The sequence below is a fragment of the Charadrius vociferus genome, unplaced genomic scaffold, assembly GCF_000708025.1.
Source record: "Charadrius vociferus isolate BGI_N301 unplaced genomic scaffold, ASM70802v2 scaffold259, whole genome shotgun sequence".
Taxonomy (NCBI): Eukaryota; Metazoa; Chordata; class Aves; order Charadriiformes; family Charadriidae; genus Charadrius; species Charadrius vociferus.
Genome location: NW_009661368.1, coordinates 3,194,386 through 3,218,804, shown reverse-complemented (window position 1 = coordinate 3,218,804; position 24,419 = coordinate 3,194,386). Strand labels below are relative to the sequence as shown.

General features: G+C 44.5%; 1 protein-coding gene across 1 annotated transcript in view; it reads left to right on the top strand.

Annotated features, from left to right (window-relative positions):
• BMP7 (bone morphogenetic protein 7) overlaps positions 1-24,419 on the top strand; it is a gene marked incomplete at its 5' end in the record, with an annotated part of 46,560 nt that overhangs the window by 6,000 nt on the left and 16,141 nt on the right. Inside the window, one exon of the mRNA XM_009893503.1 lies at positions 18,826-19,018. Within this exon, the coding sequence (XP_009891805.1) occupies positions 18,826-19,018 (193 nt within the window). The remainder of the gene's footprint in view (positions 1-18,825; positions 19,019-24,419) is intronic.

The following is a 24,419-nucleotide window of genomic DNA, read 5'->3' as shown; positions in this document are numbered from 1 at the left end:
TATAAATATATTTTATATACATCTATATAAAAAAAAATATATGCTATTGTATGTATATATTTCTTCTCTAAAGGGAAGGAACTTCTAAAGACATGAGCGAGCTGTTTAAATTAGTTTCAGGATGAAGATTTTCGTTCTACAACTGTTTGAAGTAAATGGGAGTACTCACAAGGACTAATCGCATGGATAAAGTTCTGCACATGCATATGTTTGGAAAATGGAAACCCATGAGAAAATTCTTGGCGAGGTCTTCATTGGTGTAAATTGTCAAATTTCTCCTGAAGCTGGCCCTACGGTCTCATTTATACAACTGTACGTCCAAAGTAATTCCCATAAACTCCCTCTTGATTTACACTAGCACAATTGAGAACAGCATTGGGCCAAAGAAATGCCCCTGTGTTGAAATAATGAGCGTGCAGTAGTTTCTGCTCGAGCTTCAAACGGTTTTCTCTCCTAATCTTGAAATTGTTTTTGAGGGAGGCTTCCTTCACTGCAAATAATCAAAACACGAACTAGCTCCTATTAGTCACTGCTTATCATTATTAGCCCGATTCATGTTGTTGAACTACAGCTGAATTCCCATCTTTGCAACAAACAGAATTTAACAAATAATGTTTGACAAAAATGTGAAACTGATATTTCTTAATACGAGACATATTTCTTGTGGAGAAACTTCAGTGATGAAAGATTCCTGGTATCAAAATATCTGAATCACAGTACAAATAAACAGTGTGTTGTAAAGGCTGCGGGGCCAAATTCCGTGCTGGAGTAATTCCACTGAAGTCAGTGGAGTTGTGCCAGGAGATAAACTGCCATCTAGATTTTTTTTGGTGTACATGTGAAAACCAGAAGTGTTTAAGATTTTGTCAGTAAACATCTTTGCTAAGAAAAAGGTGGGAGGTAGCGAAGTTTGAACCGATTCTAACTCAAATATCTCTTTCAGAAATGCTTGTTTTGTTGATGAAAACTACAAAGTTTGCCAAGACCCCCTTTATTTGGGTATACATTTTACCATTCCATTCTTTATACATAAATGCACCTGATTTACAGCAGGTAATGTAAGAGCATCTTGGGTGCGAGCCCCACAATACCGTGCCTCGCGCCTTCTTTTAAACCTTTGTGTCGACGACATCTTGAAGTCAGTGCAAATCCTTTAGTGATCCAGATTGAGTGGATTGAATTAATGGCAACTTTGAGACTACAAGTTTTAGTGTAATTGCTTTATTGTTTTGGAACCAAGATGCTTACAATCCAGTTCCTGTGCAAACATGTTTAACGTGTGTTAATGTGTTTCAAAACCAGACCCTCTCCGCAAAATTCTGCTTTTCATTAATTGACATCAGTAGCATGGTACAGTATTTCAAAGCACTGGCCAAATATAAGCTGTGTTTCTAATTTCCTTACTTTCCTGTGTTTGGAATGCCAATGTTAATTTGTTCCCATGGAAGAGTGAGAGCTGCCAACCACAGTTTTATATAAATGACTTTACAGTGCAGGGCTGCCAACATTAAATGATACTTAGGAATTTTCATGACATTTTGTATTTAATGCTTGTGTGTGTATGTGTGAGAGAAAGAGAGAGAGATATATGAGATGCTGAACAACACAGCCACTGATGATCAAGGCAAACGTTGGGAGAAATTTATCCTTTGAGTAGCTGTTACTTAATGTTTCTTCTCAGTTAAGATTTTTTAATAATCTATCAGACATCGCGTAGCATATTCCTTCTGCCTAGAAAAAACTATTTTGCAGTGAATTTTGTTGCTAACTATCCAAACAGTTCTATGGTTCCCCCCCACCTCCCACGATTTTAGCTATTTATTAATAGACGAGCAGAAGGAGTTTTGTTTATGTTGCTGTTCTGATCATCATGAAATAGATTGTAAGAATGTGATACTACTCAGCATGAGAAAATGTAAAAGAAGAAAAAGCTGCCACAGCTAAGGAATAGGGGGATTAACTGATTCGATTAAAACTGCCAAAGATTTTTTTTCTTTAAAAGAGTAGCTAGATAAAATCATTTGCTGTCTTAAAAGAAATTCAAGCATAATCATAGTTTCTTTAGTGGTATGTACTGTCTTTGTACGTGAAACAAATGTGAAATTCCCTTTAAACAAATATATTTTTAACCAATGAGGGTGAAAACAAGGTCTGTTTATGTATTTCTCCTTTTATTCCTGGAGGATATTCAAAATACAAATTGTTCATGTTTCAGTAGATTCCTCTTAATGAGTGCTATGGTTTATCTCTCAATTTTCCCCTTTTATTGGAACAGGTGCAGTGTCTGCCATCTGTGCCAGCCCTGCGCTATACCAACAAACAAAGTGTTGTTTTGCTTCACTGGATTTAAAAGTCTCCGGAGAGTAAAGAAATGAAAGAAAGAATTTAGAAAGTGCCTAGTGAAGGAAAGGCACTTCAAGTAATGTGCTTTGTCACTCAAGTCTTCCCGTAAATTACCTTAAACTATTGCTAAACGGTTAGAAACATTTTATCTGTAGAGTATTAAGTTTCTGTTGCATCTCACACGCTATTCTTTATCATCTTTATCCTACTGCAGTAGCTTCCGAGTTAGACTCTTTTGTTGTCAGGTTGAATCAAATTTTACAGAAGTAAAAATTCTTTTTTCCTTGCCTTAAAGTAGCAGAATTGTACATTTTCAGTTTTTCGCTCTTTCTGATTCCGCCTCATTTAAAAGGTACCGCAAATAGCCATCCAAGTTTAAACAAGATTATGCTGTAATTAGACAGACAAACTCGTAATTATTTAAGGGCTAAACCAACAACAGCAACCCTTTCAGGTTCATTTTGACAGTGTTTATCCAGTGTATCTGGAAAGGCTTACAATTAAAGTGCCTGAAGGGTGGGGATGAGATTTTTCAGCATGCAGTCAGTGCTATCGGGTCCACCTGGCCTGGGAAACTATGCAGGCTTTGTAGTAGAGAAAATCCTTTAACTTAGATCTTCATGGCAAGCTCTTAAAAGCAACCTTCCTTTTTAAAAAAAAAAAAAAAAGGGAGGGGGAGAGGGAAGGCACCGCTTCTCTAAATAATAATTAAAACGAGCAAGTGCCGCCTTAGGCTCTTTATGACGAGGGAACACCGCCGCGCCGAGCGGGCTGATAATCTCGCAAGCCCATCGTTTTTTTCAAGTTTCGTCTCTTGTGCACAACCGCCTTTCAAATGAGCAAAAAGTTTCCTTTCGTCAGGCTGCAACCTCCCGGCGCACGATGCTGCTCCGCGGCGCACCTCCCCTGATGTCACCAGGCACCATCCTCAGCTGGAGCCACCTGGCACAAGGCCACCCCAGCGGTGAAGTCACCGCAACTGGCACCATCTGAGGAGCTGGCACGGCCTCTGTACCAAGGTCGGGGGGCTGTAAATCAGGTCGAGCTTTGACTCTGTTATTAGAGCCGCCGGGCCAAATCCTGCCTTCCGTCACCTCGTTTCGTTGGCACCGGAGGGGCGGCCTCGGTCCTCCGATTTTACCAATTGTTCTGCCCACAGCACAGTGGCAGTAAAACTTTTTAAAAGAGACCAGAAGAACCCTGGGAGAACTGCTAAAAAATGCTCATAAAATAATACAGCATCAGTAGTTGGGAGTTATAATTCTGATGGAGAGACAAGTTTCTCGCCGAGCGAGGATGAAGAACGGGGCTGGCAGTGTTTCACCGCCTGTGTCCCTGAAACGCCCGCTGACTTTAACGAGTCCTTCGGCACCCCGAGGGAAAGCAAGTTCAGGTTTATAATTTAAATGGAAGATTAAAAATTACTGTAATTTAGAGATTCTGAATTCTGGTGTTTACCAGAATTCTGGCGCTTACCAGAACTCTGGCTTTACTAGTGTTCAGGTACTTCTGTATCAGTATTTTAACAACTCATGTACACCAGCCAAGTATCTATAATGCCACGAATGATAATCATTCACCACTAAGAGGAACCAATTCCTCATCGTGTCTGTTCTACCCACATGCTCGATGCTCACAAGCTGTTCCTCCCCTGGTTTTCAAGGTTAAAACTTAATTGCATCTATCGCTAAAAATATTCTGAACATTTTAATCTTGCTACTTTTATTTGTTAATTACTGTGCAGTAATTATAATCCCACAGGGACTTTTTAGATGTTCATAAAGAGTACTGCACATCACTTTTGCTGAAGCTTGTGTGGCACTATAAACATCATGCTGAGTTTAAGTTCCCCTTTCTGACCATATCCTTAAAAAATCCAGCGTTTGTTAAGAGAAAGGAGGGGATTTTTTTTCTTCTTTTTAACAAAAAGAAATAGGAAAAAAAAAAAAGAAGTAACTTTAGCCTCACAATCTGCTAGCTACATAAAGCAGCAAACGGTCAGTTGAGACAGGGAAAAACCAGAACTGCTGGAGATTGGTTGTTTCCTTTTGGAGGAAACAATAAATGTGCCCGCTTGTATTTTAACAACATTACTACTGGGCCCCCTAATTACACAAATATACTTGTAATAAACTGCAGAAGAGAAGAGCTGAAAAAGAATCACTCAGCACAGATCTTTCTCTTCAGCTCAAAAAGAAGCTTTTGAGTAACCACTCTTTTAAATCTTGGCCCAAATTAGAAGAATAAGATATTTCAGCACTATGCGATGAATCATTTGTCTTCCCAGACAGGTGAAAAGGAGAAGCAAATCGGACACGTGGTGTAAAACATCTCTCATTGGTGTGAACACACCTTTGACCTCTGAAGACAACAGCTCCTGCAACTCAGTGGCATGCATTATAATTAAATTACAGGAACATGAGACTCCATATCCACAGAAATGTGACCATTAGGCTACGTTAAAACCTGACACAGGCAATACAGAAATATGTGAAAGAATCCAGAATGATGCAGGAACACGTTTAAGCAAACCCCAAATATTTTTTTAGAAAACAGTAAATGTCATTTTGCTCATTAGTCCACAACTGTGAGATGAGAGCCATTTCGCTGAAAAGATGACAGAGTAGGGGAAACATCTGAGCCAGTGTCTCATACGCTGGAAGTCCTTCCTCCCCATATTGGCAGTTGTAGTCCAACAAGAGAGCAGTGACTGGTCGGCAAGAGACCGAGCTGGAGAAGAATGATCTGCGTTCCTACTCCTTAAGAGACACTTTCATCAATGCCATACTCCCATTTCTGTGCTATTTTTAATGGTTGCATGCACCCCGATGGGAAACCGTGTTCCCTTAGAATCACAGAATCATAGAATCGCTGAGGTTGGAAGGGACCTTTAAGATCATCAAGTCCAACCATCAACCTACCCTGACAAAACCACCTCTAAATGATGTCCCCAAGTACCACATCTACCCTTTTTTTAAACCCCTCCAGGGATGCACTCCCCCCCTGGCCAGCCTGTTCCAATGTCTAATAACCCTTTTAGTGAAAAAATGTTTCCTAATATCCAATCTAAACCTCCCCTGACATAACTTGAATCCATTTCCTCTCGTCCTATCACTTTTCACCAGGGAGAAGAGGTCAGCCCCCACCTCTCGGCAATCTCCTTTCAGGTAGTTGTAGAGGGTGATAAGGTCTCCCCTCAGCCTCCTCTTCTCCAGGCTCAACACCCCCAGTTCCCTCAGTCGTTCCTCATAAGACTTGTCCTCCTTCATTCATACCAAACCGATGTGAGGACATGGGTGTATATCACAGCGCCCTGATCTTTTACCCCAGAACTGCAATTGCAAAATTGCGTTTGAAGACACAAAAACCAAAACAAACCAGAAAATGCCGTTGTTAGGGGCTGACTCAGGAGGCCTGGGTGGCCCAACCCTGGCGAGAGGCTCAGTGTCAGGAATCCAGCCCTGCGATGCGCGGCGTGGTATGCAGGGCTGGGTGCTGCTGATGGCACCGAGGGGCTTATCTTCTACCAAAACAAAACAAAACAAAACAAAACAAAAAATTCCTCTTGTATAATAGGGATCGTGGGTGGGAATTAAACTGAAAATAAATCTTCTCCGAACCTTCAGATGCTGTTACGCCTGGGGCGTTGGCCACCAACATTTAAAGTGTAAAGTGGATAGACACATGCACACGTTCTATACATATATATATGTCTTCCTGAGGATATTTCTGAAGTAATAGTTTCAACCTGCCATCACTCTAAGACACCAGCATTTTGCATCTACCAACAGAAATACAGGCAGATGTCATCAATTTACAGGTCTTTAGTATTCACAGTTGTCAGGCCCATATACCATATTATTAAAAGAATAAACAGTCCCCTGCCTGTGTCTCAGTAAAAGTAAATGTGTTGCACAGAAAACGTTCCTAGAAAGCAAAAAGATAGTTTGCATAAGCCACGAGTCCCGTCCCAGGCAAAAGGACAGCGAGTGGCTGTGCGGCGGGTGGCGGTGAGGACCACTGCTGGGCAATGAGCTCCTCTCCCGTCCCTGGCTCTCAGCCGCAGGGGGCTCTGCTCGCTGCCCCACCTGATCTCTGCTATCTTGGCAGCACAGATTTCAAAGAAAAACGTGAGATAGGTCACAAAGTCCCACTTTCACGAGGAAGGGCACTGCGGAGTATCTTTTTAAGGAGTAATTGAAGTCCCTAATCATTATTTTCCAGAATGTTTCCTCCCATCCCTCCAAACACTGGACTTCTATCTAATAATCCTGGTTTATGAACTGTGGTAATATCGCTGGACCTCCCACATACACAACACCTGAAAGATATGCAATGGCTGTAACAGTAAGGCTGCAAGACGAGCTCTGCTCTTGCCGGGATTTCCCCTCCAGGGCAGTCGGACCTTTCCCCTGAATAGTTTGTTGCCCCCTAATCTCCCAGCCCTTGCCCGACCCAGAAAGGCGCAGATGTTTGTTATTGCGTAGACAACCTCAAAAGGTCCAGCCGATTGCGGTCTTACAGCACAGCGCGCAGTGTATACATTCCAAATCGAAATTTTGCTGATTACAGTCAAAGGCTGAGATTCTTATCTGATGGCTGCATGTCTGATATTGACTGGCTATTTTGTAATATCCCACAAACTACTTTCTCAACAAAACCAGAATCTGGGATTTCAGCTGAGAAATCCAGCCAGTCATATGGTTTCAAACCTGGAAAACTGGTTCCTGAATTATTTCCTTTTATCACGGCAAACCACAAAAAAGGCTCGATGCCCTGTGCCTGCAACTCCCGCCGTGTTCCTCCCAGAGAGCCTGTGCAGGTGTAGACCCACTCTGGAATATTTGAGGGGATGCTAGTATTGTTGTGGCAATACAGTATTAAAGAAGGATTAATTAGATTTATGTTATTTATTTGGGCAGCTGTTCATTAGATGAAAGGAAGTCTAGTGCAAATGAAATGAATAAGCCTTAAGAGGCCAACGTGCAGTCACTTCTCTGCTCGTGTCCCTTAGTGCGGCCGGTGCAGAAACGGGCACATTCCTTTGACAAAAATAAGGCATTTGAAGATTCCATCAGCTGAACTTTCTCTTTCAAGTGTTGCCAGTAGATGCACAATATATACATGTGCTTTTAAAAGACTTTTATTTTGAACTCAAGATGTGAATCTATGGTATTAAGGAAAGCAGAACAATCCTTTATTTAGCTGCACCTGCACCTTAATGCCTAATGAGTTTAGTCTGATGGAATCCAGACCTCAGGAAGGATTATAAATTCTCATTTGATTTCATTTACTTCTAAAATACCTTAAACCAGCTGTACCAGTCCAGAATCCAGTCCTTCTTTCTATATCAGTTTTGCAAATGTTGTTGAATCTTTTGCAGTATTAAGTAACTTTATGCTATATAATAATACACCAATAGTAATAAGGAACAGAAGGCAACTTGAAAAAAAAATCATGTAGTGGAAGATAATTAGCAGCATGTAAGCTTGAAAAGCATCAGTTTATGAGCACAACTTTATGAAAGTTCTCCATGCTCTGGAAGCACAGTTTGGAAAAAAATGAAACGAAGTTGGTAGGCAATATCCTCTCTCAGCAGCGCAGTGTGAGGCAGAGGAGTCCGTCTTTGCGAACGGCGGGTGAACGCGCTCTCCAGGGCATTAGTGGTACGTTTAGCCATTTCTGTCTGGTTTGTATAAACACATCAGAGACACTTGGGCAGTGGCCTTCCCAAGATTACTGACTCAAACTGTTTATTATGAACAGTATCTAATTTATCAAGCACATTTGAAGCCTTCTGAGTTTGCCCCAGTGTAGTTACTGGAACGCATGAACATTGATGCTGTCACATCTCTGCATGATCAAATCATGGCATTGAAGAATTACTATATCACGATTTGATTTTTCTTTGCACGTCCCCTGCACACGCCTTCTTGCGGACCGAGGTGCCCGTGCTGCGGGCTCCCAGCTTCCTGCAGAGATGCTTAGTCCTTCCCTTGTACAGACATCGGGTGTGAGCAGACACCCTCAGAGGCACAGGGAAGCTTGCAGTGCTGCTGCCCTCACCCTCACCGAGGACGAGCACCCTTCCAGACTACCGGTCACTAGTGGGTGATTTGCTTTATGTGAGGTTAGGTTAGAGCTGGCTAAAAATGTGTCAGGGAAACTTTCCTGTCTTCCCCTGACATGAAATTAGGTCCAAGCAGAAGAACTGTTTCACACTTGGAAGCTTCCAAGGATGACCTGGATCTTTTTCTTTCAAAATTTGCATTTCATCCCAAATAGCCCATTTTAGGTTGCCCTGTAGTAGTCTCTCTCACTGCCTCTTATCTTCTCTGGCTGAATACACATTATTTATGACCAGATCTGTTCAGCCGCTTGTCTCTCCTTCCTTGGGCCTGAGGATTTGTTTCCATTTGCTCAACGCTGTGTGTACAAGCAGACAGGGGTGACTGCTGGATTTTGCATCAGTGGTTTTTTGAGAGGCCTCCAGCCTCGGGGCAGGTTGCAGGAAGCACCTTGGGCCCCATTTGTCTGCTGGTTTGACTGGGGGATTATTTTTCTCAATGAACCATATTGTCATTAACTTTTCTCCCTCTTTGTGCTCTGCAACCTCCTCCCCCTTGAGACACCCATCACCCTGCTTTCTCCTCGAGACCAGTACTACCCTTTTCTGCACCGTGGCGGCCAACTCAGTCTCCATCGTCCAAACCCTCATCCGTGATTCCTCCCCCTCCTCCCCTGGCTGCCACTATCTCCTTGACCCTTGGATGCACTGGCAAAATGTGTGACTTGAAGTTCACACCTACAGCTGGCACAGCTTCCCCGTGAAGCTGCCTGCACCAGATACACCTCACTGATTTCACAGCTCCAGGAAAGCAGCCTCGCTGCCCCCCAGTTACAAAAAGCGAGAGGGCACATTGTAACGCAGCAGAGAGCACACTGTAACGCAGCAGTCATCTCTGTTCAAAGAGGGCAAAGAAAAAAGGTATCCCTGCATCTTCACACGCCTCCCACAGCTGCATCCAGAGGGTTTAGGGGATGGATGGGACAGCAGCGCGCCTCTGCTCTTCGGCTATGTTATTCCACGCTATGCGTTACGATGCAGGCAGGGAAAGGAAAGCAGGAGTAACGACGGGCTTCTGCCTGTCATTTTACTCACCGCTCAGTTTGACTACAGGGACAGTTCTAGAGGAGGGCGTAGCGAAGATTGCCTTTGGTGGGCAGGCAGCCTGGCAGCTGCCTTAGCCTGCCCTGCGCAGCCCACCGCCCTGCAGGGACCCGCGGCAGCCCCCGGCTCCGTGCTGCGGGCCGGCTGGGTCCCCATCTCAGATACACCGAGAGACGCAACAGCCCCAGTGTCGGTGGTGCAGTCTGTCTGGGGTAAACAGCAGTCTCTGTCAGCCCTGCTCCGGTGACAGCCACGTTTTGCAGCATCACCGCAGTCCCCGGCTTGCCCCTCTGTCTCTCTGGAAAAATCAGAGCCCCCCCTGGGTGCTGGGAAAGGGAGAGCTGCTGGGGGCAAATCCCCAGGGCAGCACTGGGCTGCGTCGCCCCTTCCCAGTCCAGAGAGGGAACAGAAACAAGATTTGAGAGGCTGTTGAGGGAGGCCCTGGGATTCCTGGGAGATGAAGTTAGAAATAGAGGGAGTCTGTCTAAAGGAAAAACTTCAGTCCCATTTATTTCCTTTCCCTGTCACCCCCCATTTCTCCATTCCCTCACACACCCCAAATCCCACAGCAATCCTGAGTGTGTTACAGCAGCTGCAGATGGATTGCGGCTCTATGTGCTGCCGTGTTTCACGTGCTAAGGCTGTGAATAAGGTACTCTGAAGAAACACAACTCTTCTCTGCTTATTTAACTATGTTTTCCCCAGATATGCATACAGACACTGCAAACTCAGCATCAGGATTCACACCACGGTCGGTCTGTTTACTATTAGGAGAGTTTCGTGTTCACAGAGCAGTCCCACGTGTAAATTTTTCACAATACCTTTCATCTAGTCTGGCTCTGATTTCAGCAGAGAAACCACAGCATGAACAGGTACTGATCAGGGCACACTCGGAAAAGAAAATGGATTACCTGTGCATACCCTGCCCAGATATTTCATGGATGTTCTTTAACGAGAAATAATTTTACCATCCAGCATTGCCTTAAAGCGCCTGCAAAGAAATCCCGGCAGGGGAATGTCTCCAAACGCAGAAGGCAGCGGGCACGCTTCTCTCTGTCCTTTCCCTCCCAACTATTATCTTTCCCCTTTGCCACCTACCATCCTAAGGGACACATGGGGTGAGAGGATGTGGTGATGCGCAGCATCCTCATCCCCCGCCGCGTCCCGTGGCGTCCCGGCTCCCAGGGAAGCAGGTGGCTCCGCGCCGCGCTGCGCTGCCTGAGGCGGGTACCGCACCGACCCCACAACTGGAAGAACATCAGTAAGGGCCCAGGCATTTTGTTAGAGAAATACCAATTTCTGCCCTGAGCAGTCCTTGCTAGCTGAAGTTCAACTTAGTCAGGAAGAACTTGCTGCTGCTTCAGAGATAATTAAACCCATCTTCTCTCAACCCGCTGTTTGTACACGCACAATGATACCATTGTTCAGAGTCATGCAACACATATGCTGACATTAAAGTGTTTAATCTTGTAGTACAGTATTCCATTATTTTTTGGACATCTGTACATGATAGAAAGGGTACGTATTAAGGGATTTGTTGACAAAGAAATGGCTAATGCTGATACATGTGTGGACTGAAAGGATCTTTCCAAGTTGTGTTCGGCAGCAGGGAGAGCGCTCCTTCCCAGGCCCGAAGCCTGGCACAGATGTGATATGCGCTGTTGCTATTACCACTTTTCAACTTATAACAAGGAGTCAGTGTTTAGAAGAATTTTGGAAGCTCCCTGCTGGGTTTGTGGCTAGGTGGTCTTGCTGGCAACACCACCTTCATGCTGAAAGCTGAAAAAATGAAGTGATGGCTAAAGGAAGAAGATTAACTCCAGAGGGCTCTTCCCCCCCACTTTCGTAGCAAAAAGATCACTTTGCAGAGTGAGTACTAAAGAATTTTGAACCCCCCTGTTTCTAAACCTCTAGGTTTGGGGATCAGGATTTATGGAGCCTTTTTTTTTCATCTCATCTGAAATTAATGCATTAGTCCTGCTTTTCAGCCACGGACAGGGCAGGACTTTGCCCTGCCACACACTGAACTTAACACGCGAGAAATAGCTTATCACCTTCACCTCCTTTTACCCGACTGTAAAATGGGTACATGAGCACCGAGTGTTGGGGTGCAGATTCCCTTCAGCTGAGCGTTGCCTCGGCTCAGAGCAGCCCCTTCGGCAAAGGGCAGCCGAGGACGAGACCACCAGGACAGGGTTTCAGCAGATGAGCCCAGCCCTCCCCCAGTGCCCGGGGGTCCTGGGCCTGTGGCTGAAGGACGGACCGTGGTTTTAGAAGTGGCAGGATGGCGGCAGTCCCTGGCGATGGGATGCATTAATGAGTTATAGAAGAACCACAGGCTATTTTTCTAGTAGGCCCGTCTTGCAGAACAAAATCAAGGGTGCGTTTGTTTTTCCTCAGGTGTCTCCAAAAACCTGCAGTAGCCTTTAGATGAGTTGGAGAGCTGCAACTATCCAATGTAAAAAAGCCCTCCAAATGCTGTTTTTATCACTCTTAAAAAAAATATATATATCCCATCGCACAACCCAGGACATTTGCTCTACACCATTTATAGGACTCCCAATTTATATTCTTTAACTATTTCTTCAAATATTTCTTTAACTGCTGCTTTAGCTGCCTAATGCCAGCATGTAAATCTTGTAGCCACGAGGACGAAGCAAATGAAAACCAATCACAGAACCTCTCATTCCCAAATTCTTTCCATTATAAATTTACTGCCGCTGCCCCTGTAATTTTTGCTGTCAAGCACAATGAGGGGGGAAACATGCGCCTTAGCAGACCGTGGCCTGGCATGACATTATTGCAATCTTTATTATTCCCCCTTTTCCTCAGAAAAATATAAGGACTGACCTTGCGCTTCTTGCTCAATCGGGAATCCCGCTGAGCCCAGTGGGCTCTTTCAGCTGCGGAGACCGCCGGATCCTTCCCCTATAATTGGTTTCCTCCTTCTTGAACCTCACTAACATAAGGAGAAAAGGCCTATATTTCATAAGTGACATGGTTTTATCCACCAATTTAGAGACAAAGGAGTGCAATTTATAGAGGGAACATTTAATGCCTGTTAATTAGAATCCCATCAAGAGGTCTCAAATTTGGCATCCTGAAAATTTACAGCACAGTTTCACAATGGCTGCAAGCCCAGAGTCCAAGGGGTGGCCCTGCCCTCCCTCCCGCCGAGCTGGGAGGTCCCCGGTCCTCCTCCTGCCACCGCTGCTCTTGGGGCACTGCCGGGAGCCGGCTGAGGATGGGATCCACCTGAAAACTTATCTGGGAAAGGGAAAAATATTTTCCAGCTGAATCCATTTCCCCGGGGAGACAGCAGGGTGAAGCAGTAGATAGGAGCGGACCTTCCCTTTGAAAGCAGTACTGTACGTAGGCTAAAAATGCTCGTGGACCCCAGGCGGAGCTGGTGGTCCCAGGGCAGCCGGTTTGTCGGAATCTCTTGCTCTACAGTGAAATGATGCAGAGTTTCTGCAGTTTTGGCTTGGATCTCTAGGGGCAGTGAGGGAGGGGATTAAAGGTAAATTTTCTAGGAAAATTCAAACAATATTTTATGCTGCTGGGTGAAAACGGTGTAACTCAAAGTGTAGTTTGCCCTTTCATGATAACACCAAGGCTAAAATCCACAGGCTCGCTGGACACGCCAGCCGGCCCTCTGCCGTCTCTGAAGAAATAGCGCTCATTTTCTGCAGCTGTCAGAGGCAAAGCAGCTCAAGACGTTCCTCCCCACTGAATGCGCCTACATGACTTCTTCAGTCCCTGGGGCCAGGCAGGCACAGGTACACTCTGCAAACCTGTTAGACCTTGATGCCGGAGCGTGGCAGATGTTTTTTGGCATCCAAATCTCTGAGGGGTTTTGCAGGCAACTGCTGATGGCTCTGCAGCCCAGTCCCCCGCCTGAACGAGAGGCTGAGGCGAGGGGGTGTTGTCTTTTGGAATCTATTTTCCTTTGACTTATCTTTCAGTCTCAGGAATTCAGGACCTTTAATCTATTTGAGATTAAAGTCCTTTACAAATCCCTCCTGGCCTTTTTTGGGAGTAAAGAAGTTACAGACACCCTACTGCACATTCCTTTTGGTGCTTTCTTCACTGTAAATGAGAAACAAGTAGCGCTCTAATTGTCGTGAGCAGTACAATGAATCAGACAACTACTCTTAAAGTGCCTTATAAAAACAATTAGCATATTATCAGGCAAAAGCATTTAAATTTTTACTTGTTTAAATACGCAAAGTATATTCCAAGTGCATCACCAAAACGTGCCAGGGAGGAGGAGGTATGGAATTACCAAAGCTTTCCCAGTTTGGCAGCCTGAGCACAGAACCTATTGATCTGGTGTTGACTTTGCTTGTGAAAAAGAGATTTTTTACATCTTCAGAAAACAAGAGCAGAAAAATACTTAGGTAGGTACATTGGCAAAAGTAAGGCCTCCCATGAAATCCACTGAAATGAGTAGACGTATTTCTGTTGACTTCCCTGGGGTTTGGATTAGCTCTTTAACACTGCTGTAATAATTATTTTTTAACACAGTCACCCTTGGAAAATTATTGCTGTGATTCACTGGTTCTTTGCTTGACACACAGAATTAGTGATTGGCATTGTGCTACTGCGCTCGGTACTAAGGCTAAAACGGTACGGTTTCTTTGGTGTGCGTAGAGGGAAGTAATAACTACTGCAAGCTGTGTCTCAGCTAATCTTTGCTGTCATGTATCATGCCTTGCCTACCGTCAATCCCTAGTACAAAACCAGTGGTCCAACCAGTGTTTACAGAATTAGCTCAGGTTGGCTTTTCACTTACCGGTAGTGATTTGCAAAGTAGCTGAAAATATCTGGGACCCTTATTTCTGGTCTCAACATATTTTGTTGTGGAAATTACCAAACGTGGGACCAGTTCACATTTCCCAGCTTTATGCTGATGTGTCATTTGCTTTAGAAGTTTGGGTACCCCGGAGTGTTAAACCAGGATCGCAAGACTTTCTGTCCAACATTACTTTTTTTGGGACTGGTTTCAACTGTATTGCTATGAATTCTAGCAGTAACTACACTTTTTCATCCCTGCATCTTAATGTTTTCAAGTTTTGTATCTGAAAAGAGTACACTTTAGGATATGTCCAAACAAGTACCAGGGATTTGTTGACTTTTTACCTCCAGCTTTCCCATATTTTTGGATCTGATACCTGGCTACTTCACATCTGAGCACACGTATCCATCATGTTTTCTTTTAACCATCCCCGTTGTTGCACAACTATGCCGTCCTGCCTCCTCTTGCATCACCACAATGCCACAACAGTCGGTTTGGAGAGACAAAAGACTTCAGAGAGATCAGAGCCCTATCTGTATCAGAGAGATGAGTGCGGTCTGTGCAGCGTTCAGATTGTAGACAGATAGTCCAGGGCAGACTTTCAAAGATGCTGAGCTTACTTGCATATTCGCAACAGAGGTGTGGCAAATTTACTGATAACCACTAACCTAAGATATGCGCTTGTTTTGGTTGCGTCACCTTAATTGTCCTTAATTGTCCTGCACACTTTTATGCATTTTCTCATGAATCTGTTGTCTGCCTCCATGCTACAGCTTTCAAGTCCCATCGTTTCGACCTTTTCTTTCCCAAAGGACTATGCCAAAGGGAGCATCTGATGATCCCCACCTACCGTAGCTACGATTAACTGCCACACTACTCACGCCATGCCTAAGAGTTATTTTGCACCAGTAGATTTTGAGCCATGGGTTAAATTAGGTTGTAATTTGTCTGCAGCGCTTGTGCCTCCAAAACACGGTACAGCTTCCAGAAATGAGGAGAGGCGCATTTACACACGCATCACCTGCGAGTGACTTGGGATTGTTTCTGTAGGAGAGGAAATCCACTGTTTTCCCACAGCTAAGGCACACAGCCTGTTCCATAGCAGAATTATTTTTCAAGGGTGTTCTTCCTTTTCATATTTTATAACCTTTGATTGCACATCCAGAGCTTTGGCTTCCTCTCCAAGCAGCCGCCTTGCCAAGGCATTTGAATTGTGACAGTGTCTGAGCTGGAATTTCCAATGTTTGAAATTAGGAACTGGGCTAAAACCATTCACCAAAAGCCTCTGGGTAGTAGCGATTTGTAAGAACTATGAACCTGGGACAAACATGAGTTCAAGTTCTTCGGGCAGAAGGGCTATTAAGCATACCCAGCAAATATTCATATTGCTTGATGACTTTTAAGGGAGCACTTAACACATAATGGCTGACAAACAGCTGAGATTAAGTTCTTCGAGAATGACCCAAAGGTTCTCATTATGGTGTGTTGTGTCAATAGGGATCACAGATTTTATTGATCTAAGGGAGAAGTCAAAGAGCTGTAGCAATTCTCTCAACTGTTTCAGTGAACATTTAAAATACTACCCCCCTCCACTTTTTTTTTTTTAAAAAAACACCCCCACCACCCCCACTGTTCAAACTCCTCAGGTAGTTAATTGGAAACAACCCAAGTTGCAGTATTGGTAAAGGTCTGACTAACACCCACCAAACCCAGCAAACTCGGACTTCTTGAGCGCTCCCCTGCTTAAGTCGTGCTCTTGTGCTGAAGGTATTACTGGGGTCTATGGAAAGTGCACAATCCCATATACTGTACCATATGTTCACAAATACCAACGCACAGCAGCATGAATTAAGGATAGGATTTCAGCCTTCATTATGAAGAGTCTTGCTTTTATGAGTTCAAGTCAGACCCTTAACGTTATTTTAACATAGATTTTGGTGTTTAATTATGTAATAAGATTTACTGCAGTCATCTAACAGATGTTGATTCAGGGTCAGTGTTTCTCATAAATTAGTTCTGAAAGGATTTGTTACTTCTGGGTCAGCAGATAGGTCCAGAGTGCAAAGAAAAAGGGGAAAAACAATAAACACTGAGTTGAAGGCTTTCTTGGGATTCTTTCTTCAGTTACATATCCACATATTTTCATGATCTTAATGACTATAGCCACAGGAATGTTTGCTTTAACACTAAAGATGGCTCAGCCCAAAACCCTATATCCAAACATCTGCAAAGCATGGGAAAGTTCAAACTTCGGGGCTCTTTATTTTATGACCCTGGCCGTTAATTTTTCATACTAATATGACACATTTTTTCTAGGACTCTGCAGTGGGAATCACTGTGAACTCTAGCAGCACCCGAAAAAGTTTCATCTTCATGTGTTTGTTGTCAGACTTTGTGTGTGAAGTGCAGCTAAAGACCGGTGTTGGCTGATGTAGTTGTCATCACATATGTACACAGAAAAGGTGCACCCACCTTCCTTTGAAAATTCTGCCTTCCCATGTCTTTGGAAGCACATCGTACTGCTCGACCTCTCCATAATACACCCTGCTGGTGATGTTATCCGTAATATAACTAAAACCACACAACATAATATTCATTCTTCTATAGTTGTGGTTACAGGAGTTATTCCATATTAAAATATTTTTTCCTCCCCTCCATAATTTAGGCACAGACAAATTCCTTTGAGACTGAAATCATACTCTTATATCTTATTCTGCTGAGAATACTTTGGAGGAAAGAGATCGAGGCAAATTTAATACTGTTGCTAGCACTTAAGGGCGGTTTTAGCCTGCCAGCTGTTTTATAAACACCGGTGAATATTCACAATATTCCACCACTTCGGGGTATGACTGGCTGAGTGCGCTTCCTGAGGCTGCACGAGACGTTACAGCCAGAGGTGCAACTCTGACTTTGTTCATTCAGTGCCTGCTGAGACTGCTCAACCTACAAAACCATTTGCTGAACTTAATCGCCTTTGCCTTGGAAAGTTGAGGGGTTTCAGACCTAAAAAGCTCCTCTAAGATGAATCCCGGCTATTAGTAAGAGCTCTGAAGTAGTTCCCTGAACAGCAATCACACAGTGGCAAACTGCGAGCCCTGGACTCCGTGCAGAAGTAACGTGTGAGAGGGGGAAGAGCCCGTGGCCAGCTGCGGAATCGCGGCCAGCAAAGCAGCGCTGAACCTGCTCTGTGGAAGCGCTTGGACACAGCCCGGTTCCTGGAGGCTCCCCACGCTCTGTCCCCGCCACAGGGGAGGCTCTCGCAAGTCCCGATATACATTTGTACTGGGCAGCGCTGTCAATTTAAATAGTGCTTTCCAGACTCGGGCTTGAAACTCCTCTTTTTCAGGAGTAATTCCATTTAAGTCAATGGATTTACACAATGGATTTACTGCTGCCAGAAGAGAATCAGGCCTGTAGAAAGACACACATTCTTTGCCAAGAAAATCTCAGAGCTAACTACTTGAATTGTGCAGTCGAGCTGCAGGGAGGTCAAGTGGACAGACGATGGGACTGGGACATACGGGAAGTCCCTGGTTCAAACCTCAGCTCTTAAAATGTCGTGGGGTGTGACCTCTGGCGGGTCAGTTCATCCCTTATACCTCCGTTTCCCCATTTTCCTTTGTCTGACTTGTCTACTTAATTTAGAATTTGTTCCAAGAAGGGCGCTTTACTCCATGCGCGGGGATGGGGCAGTGACACCTCACCTCCCCCCTGGATGGAGGACAGTCTCGAAATCTTTGTTTTCTCACAACACCATCTCTCAGCTTCAATATCCACAAGCAGTGTTACACCAGACCATCAGCTGTCCGTCACAATGACAGCAGATCTGTCACTCGGTGGGATAACGCACTGTCCTAACATTGTCTTGGGAGGACTCTGGCACTTCTTGTTATTTCATGGCCATGGTTGGGAGGTGGAAGAAGGTCCTCGCTTTGAACATTTGCTTCACAGCCCTGGTTGCTAAAGATGCTTTAAAATGAATTCTTCAACCCTTCAAAGCAGGGCTCTGGGTCTGCGACGAATTCAGCTGGCACCAACTGTGGGTCGCCAGCGTGAAAAGCCTCAAGGACTGGAATTTGTGTATTTCTGTGTGTGCGGGTATGCGTGTGCAGTTCTCAGAAGCAGAGTCAGGCCAAGAACCAACACTCCTGAAAAGCCCCATCTGTTTCTTTCAGCTCCTTCCCACAGCAGCTTGGTCGTTATCAGTGGCAAATGTCCAGAGACACTTGTCAAGCACAAAGCTGCCAAAAATCATTAAAACACAACGGTCACCCACACCCTGTACCAGCCAGCTGTAAAACCGTTTCAAAAAGAGTCTGATAAACACATATATGCTTATAATAGCCCAGATAGTGTCACGTATTTCCTACGTGCTTTAATGAACCGAACAACAGCACGAGATGCTGCAATCAGATATTCTTGCCCTTTTCTGTTGTGGCAACTCGCAAGCTTGTTTGATGGCAAGGGGAAAGGGAACAAAGCAGGTGGCTAATGGGCTGTTTTTCTGTTTCAGTGGAGCATGACAGAGAGTTTCACCATCAGCGCTGCCACTACCGAGAGTTCAGGTTTGATCTCTCCAGAATCCCAGAGGGGGAAGCGGTGACGGCTGCTGAGTTCAGGATATATAAGGATTACATCCGCGAACGCTTTGATAATGAAACGTTCCAGATTAGTGTCTACCAGGTACTCCAGGAGCATCCAGGAAGGTGAGTGGCCCACAGGAAAATCCCGATGAGAGCGCAAGCACAGTCCGTTCCTTCAGAGAGTTATATCCTATTCTTCTAGAAATACCAGTGCCACCAGGGAAAGTGTGTGAAGAGCTGGGTTTGGGCAGGGGGGCTGTACAGTGCAATCTCAGTCGATGCAAACGCAGTGGGCACGTAGCGGCCATGCGTCGTCAGCCACCGAGGGCAGGGGGAGAAGGTGGCCCGAGCCCCGCGTACCCCCAGGAGCATCCCCGGCGCTGTCGCTCACGTCTCTGGGAGCACTCGGTAGCTGAGGAGCCAACAAGCCTGGCTGTGTGCTAGTGCAGGAGAAGATCATAAACTCAGAGTATTTCAAGATTTCGGGAAGACCTACCCTCTTCCTCCTGCTGCTTATGGATCTTGAGGTGGCAAAACCACATCCAATTGCTTCCTTTCTAATTATAGCTTAATTACTAGCCCTTATTACCAAAGGCATTCGAGATCCCTAATTAGCAAAGACAGATGACACCATGCTTTTTATATTGACTGATTGTTTTGTGTGTGCAAAACTACAAGATGAGCTATTAAATCCATTCCAAGCAATTATTAATGTATGCCAAGCTCCCTGACAAATCCTCCAGGGAACTTGAATAAGAACATATGTTCAATTTTCTCATCTGTTTTTAGTTCCAATTAATCAGCAATCCCAAACCATTTATCAAAGGCACTTAGTTTCATTTGCACATATTTCTTTTACGTACAAATCCTACCAAAAGTGAGACTGCATTTATTTACATGAAAAGTATTTACAGCCACATGCTAGTTAGAAGTTATTCTTTAGGACTACTAAATAGGGAGTAATAATACTACAGCCCTAATTTAGGTTTATAAAAAGAGAAACACTGGGCATTTAAAGAGGGGAAAGTCCAAAAGGGTAAGAAAAAAATAGTGTAATCAGGACTCTGGCTTTATATTTTTATAAGAGCCAATAAAAATGCAGAAAAAAAATGAAATATGACAGGAAACCTTATCAACGTTTTTAAATGGTGAGAATTTCTACCAGCTTTGCTGTATGGTAAAAGTATTTAACCACTGGTGTGTTTTCTTCGGCATCTGAAATTCTAATTTAACGGCTTAAAACTTACGGTTCTCTTGGTGTTTCTAATGACACAATTATTTGCAGGGTTTGGGGGCTATGCTAATATTAACCTATTTTTATCAAACAATGATGATTCAAACTACACATTTTAACCAGGCTTTCTTAAAGGAGAAGGCAACAAGCCACAAACCTGCACAGGGCCCATTAGATGTCCTGCTTACCATAAGCATTTAAGTTTATTCCACCTGAGGCCCTTCCAGAGACAGAAGCCTCCCTTTGCTGTATTTCTTGAGTAGGGTATTTAGGTACAAGCCTGCAGGGATGATTTTTCACTCTTGGGAAAAGCAGAAACAAGAGATATGTTGGCAGATGAAGAGGCCCTCACCAGTGTGCCAGGGCATCAGGGAATTACCAGAAACCTGTTCTCGGAGTAAATGTCCTTCCTCATCACATGCCAGGGAAGTTCTTCAGATCCTCATGAGCGAGGCAGGTCCTCACTGGCAATCTTACTGACAGAGTCAGGGTGACATTTATTACCTCAATTTTAAGATGATACATCCACAGGTTTGTTAAACTATGTTTAGAGAGGGCTGCAAGGTACCCACTGGGGATGGTTATGTGTGGAGCAGCAAGCGTTTCTGCAAACTGTCTCCTTCACAAATTCTTATTCCTAAAGGAAAAAATGTATGCAAAGGGCAGGCATATACATGAACCACTGCCTGGAAGAGGTGAGGAATCTTCCTAATTACACAGACGTTCCAGCTGCAAGATTAGATGCAATTTTACTGCATCATATTCACCACAAGAACACTTTTTTAAACGAGTATTTGTGCATATTCACCTTTTGCATACATTTTGGCACAGGCAGTGATGAGTTTTGAACAGTTTGTCCTGAAAAAATATTCATGTTGGTTTGGATTGACCAAAGGTAAAAAATATTGTCCCTAACATTTGTGAAAATATTTGCTCTTTTTCTGCATTTTTCCACTGACATTTTCCAACCGGCTCTGTCACAGGCCAGTCATCCAAGTCAGTGTGTCATTGGGCAAGTGGAGAAAGAAAACAAACTCTCTCCAGTGTTGATCAAAAAACACCCATTCACTTTGATGCTTCCTTGGCTGTTTGTCTCATCCTGAGCAGGCTGGAAAGTCAGACCCATCTGACGTTGTTAGCAACAGGAGCAAAACAAAGCCAAAGCCTCCCCCCCACGCAGGCAAGAAAACCTTTGCTTGCGCTTGGCTTTGTAGGTTCCTCTCCCTAGAGCACGGCAGGTACAATGGCCAACAAAAACCCAAACGGTTTTCCCTCTCGCTGTGCTGTTATGATGATACAAGAGCAGTGGGATCTCCCAGGAGATTGCTGGAATTGCCTTTCGGGATCTGGAGCACCAGGTATTCTCCTGGCAGTCGTGTACCTCCTGTTTAGGTGCCCCAAGGCACAGCAGCTCAGTGCCAGGCTGCCCAGAGGTCTCCCCTTGGTGACACAGCGACACCCAGCAGGCATCAGGACAGCTTCTAGGGCCACAGAACCGGCACGGTTTGCAGCCAAAAAGCCCAAGCTGAGGCTGACTGGAGGTTTGTTCCTTTGAGGGTGAGGAGACCACTGGATATGCTGAAGGCTTGGTTTGCAGTTAAACCTCAGATGAGCCTCCAGTTTGGAGGGTGTGATGGTGTGCCCTCAGTTCAAATAAACCATAAGCGCGAGCAGTTCAACAATTAATGACTTGCTTTACAAGTTCGGACAGGTTGGCAGGTATCTCACCAGCAACATCTCTTGTCTGCGATTTATTGTCGGCGAAAGATGCAGGCATAGGTCTTCCCAGACAAACAGCTGCACTCCCAGCAGACTATTTCTGAAATCCTGCCCCTCAATAGTACCCATGTTTGAACACAGGGTGGAAGCTCTCCTCCATCCCCCTGCTCAGTCGTGGGCAGATAGACGCCTTAACAACCCTGGCAGTAAAAACGAGAGCCCAGCTCCATCCTCTGTAGCAGAGGGAATGCCACTCTAGACTTTGACTAATAGAAATTATCTCTCTGTCAAACTGAAGATATTATTACAGGTGTTCATAGGAAACCAGACTAAATGATCAAATACTCTTTCTGGCCTTTCCAAATCTATGAATTAATTGCAAGGTAAGCTTTTCAAACTGGCAACATCTCCTTCATAAAAAGGCACGTACAGCATTCTTTAGGCACAAAACATCAGTTATTCACTTTAAGCAAACAAGTACATTCATGAACAAAAATGTTCCTAGTATCATAAACACTATGAAAACAGTTGATGTTTTGGCTAATATAACATATCTCAAAGCTTTCGTGTGCATAACTTAAAGTCCGGTGACTCATGTCCAACTTCTGTTTGGTCTTCATGGTTCACTCACCCAAAAGCCTGGGAAAAGAGCTTTATAAAGCCAGGGACTGGTTTGAGAAGGGTGCTGAGCAGCAGGACATCAAATCTGTGGTCACAAACCCTGCTAGTGGGAACTAAAGGGCGCCATCAGGGAGCCCGGTGCTGCTCAAGCCCCCGTCTCCTCCCTCCTGGGTGCTGTGGGAAAGCAAAGCAGACTCCAGTGCTCGGGGGCGCACATCACAGGGCACAAGGCTTGCTGCTGGGTGTTGAAGGTCATTTATCTCGGGCACTTAAGCAGGGAACACGTCAAAGTAAAGCTTATGGATATGAACCTGAGAAAAATGGACTTTGATACCTTTACAGTGGAATAATGAAATAGTTTGTGAACTATTTTGTGAAAGAAATATCCATTACCCTCAAACTCTCCACTGTTGTAAGCAATGGTCAAAGCAAGAACTTCAAAGGGATAGAAGTGCTGAAGAGACACGTGGGTACGTAGTGGGATTTCTAACAGCAGCTAAGCAGGTTGGATACCTAATTCCTACTGCAATTGATAGGAACTTGTGTATTTTCAAAAAGTACCCACACAGATCTGGGGCAGGTTATCAGTCGGGACATTGTCCTCAATTTATTAACGTGAAGCTGCAGAAAAAAGGCAGACTGTATAGCTTCCCTCAACAGCAGAGCTCCATCCTGACCATCTGTCTGCACCTTCAGAAGCTAAAATACCTCGTCCCAGAGTTACATCTCCGGTTTCACTGGACCCAGCGCTCGCACTGTGGAGTAAAGCCCAACCCCTTTGAAGTCGATGGGAGTTTTGTTACTGGGGAGAATAAAGCCAGGTACTTGACCAGCCTTTGGTAATTGAAATGTAGTTGCTACATGTTCACTTTGTGGCCATTATGGGTTTCACAGGCTTCAAAGGCAGTGAATGATTTGAATGCTCATGTTACCAGCCCTACAGAAAAATAAGATCTTGCAGGATGCATTCCTGGGTTTGACTCGCAGCTGGAACGCTTTAGTTTGTGCTTCAAATTCTGCCACTTCTGCACCCAGATCAAACCTGAGCCCCTCTCCAGACCCCTTTCTCCCATTCATTGGAGTCTGCTTCCATGTTGTGGTTTGAAACATGTAATTCTAGTAACTAAGAAAGGCTCAGGCCCACCCAACCCACGAAGCAGATGTGCCTTCTCTTTGGAGCTTTTTAAAGTACCAGTGTGATAGTTCTAGGGATGGTGCAGCAAAGAAGGGTATAGTTTGTATTAACGCTGTGGATACACTGCTAACCGTGACGGTATCTGCAAGTACTAACAGCATCTAAAAAGGTACTGACAGTAGCTTTGATATTTTTTTTTTTGGTGACTTATTGGCAAATCAGTTGATAACTGTACTCATCCGGATACGCTCTTGGGCACAGTAGCAAGGGAACTTTAGCATGGAAACCCTGTAGCTCTCCAAGAACAGAGCTGCATCTAGTTAATCGCGTTCCGACCATTCCTAAAAGCCACCACAGCCTGCAAAACCTCTGACAAATCATGAACTCACTTAGCAAGGCACAACTCTTCACAGGCACTTGGGTAGCTGCAGGAGGCATTCTGCATACCCCAATGGGCTCTTGCTCAGCTGAGCCATGCACTAATGACCAGGGATTCAATGCTGAACAGAAACAGCTGTATTTAGAGTGTCAGAGAGATGTATATAACCTCGTTTCTCGCAGCACCGCTTTTACAAGAGCCTTCGTATTTGGGAAATGTGTTGCATCTCTCTGTACCAAACTCCTGTTGCCACTTTTAATCAGTCTTTGAAACCTACATCTTACCCTTTCCAAGCACCACATAGGAAAGGAAGCCAGGCTACTAGAGATGCGCAAAACAGAATTAAGAATCTGCCGAAATTTTAAGGTGAATTTAATTTTTCCTAAGATTCAACAAATTTTACACAGATCTGTTTCACTACCAGCCCAGCCAGTTT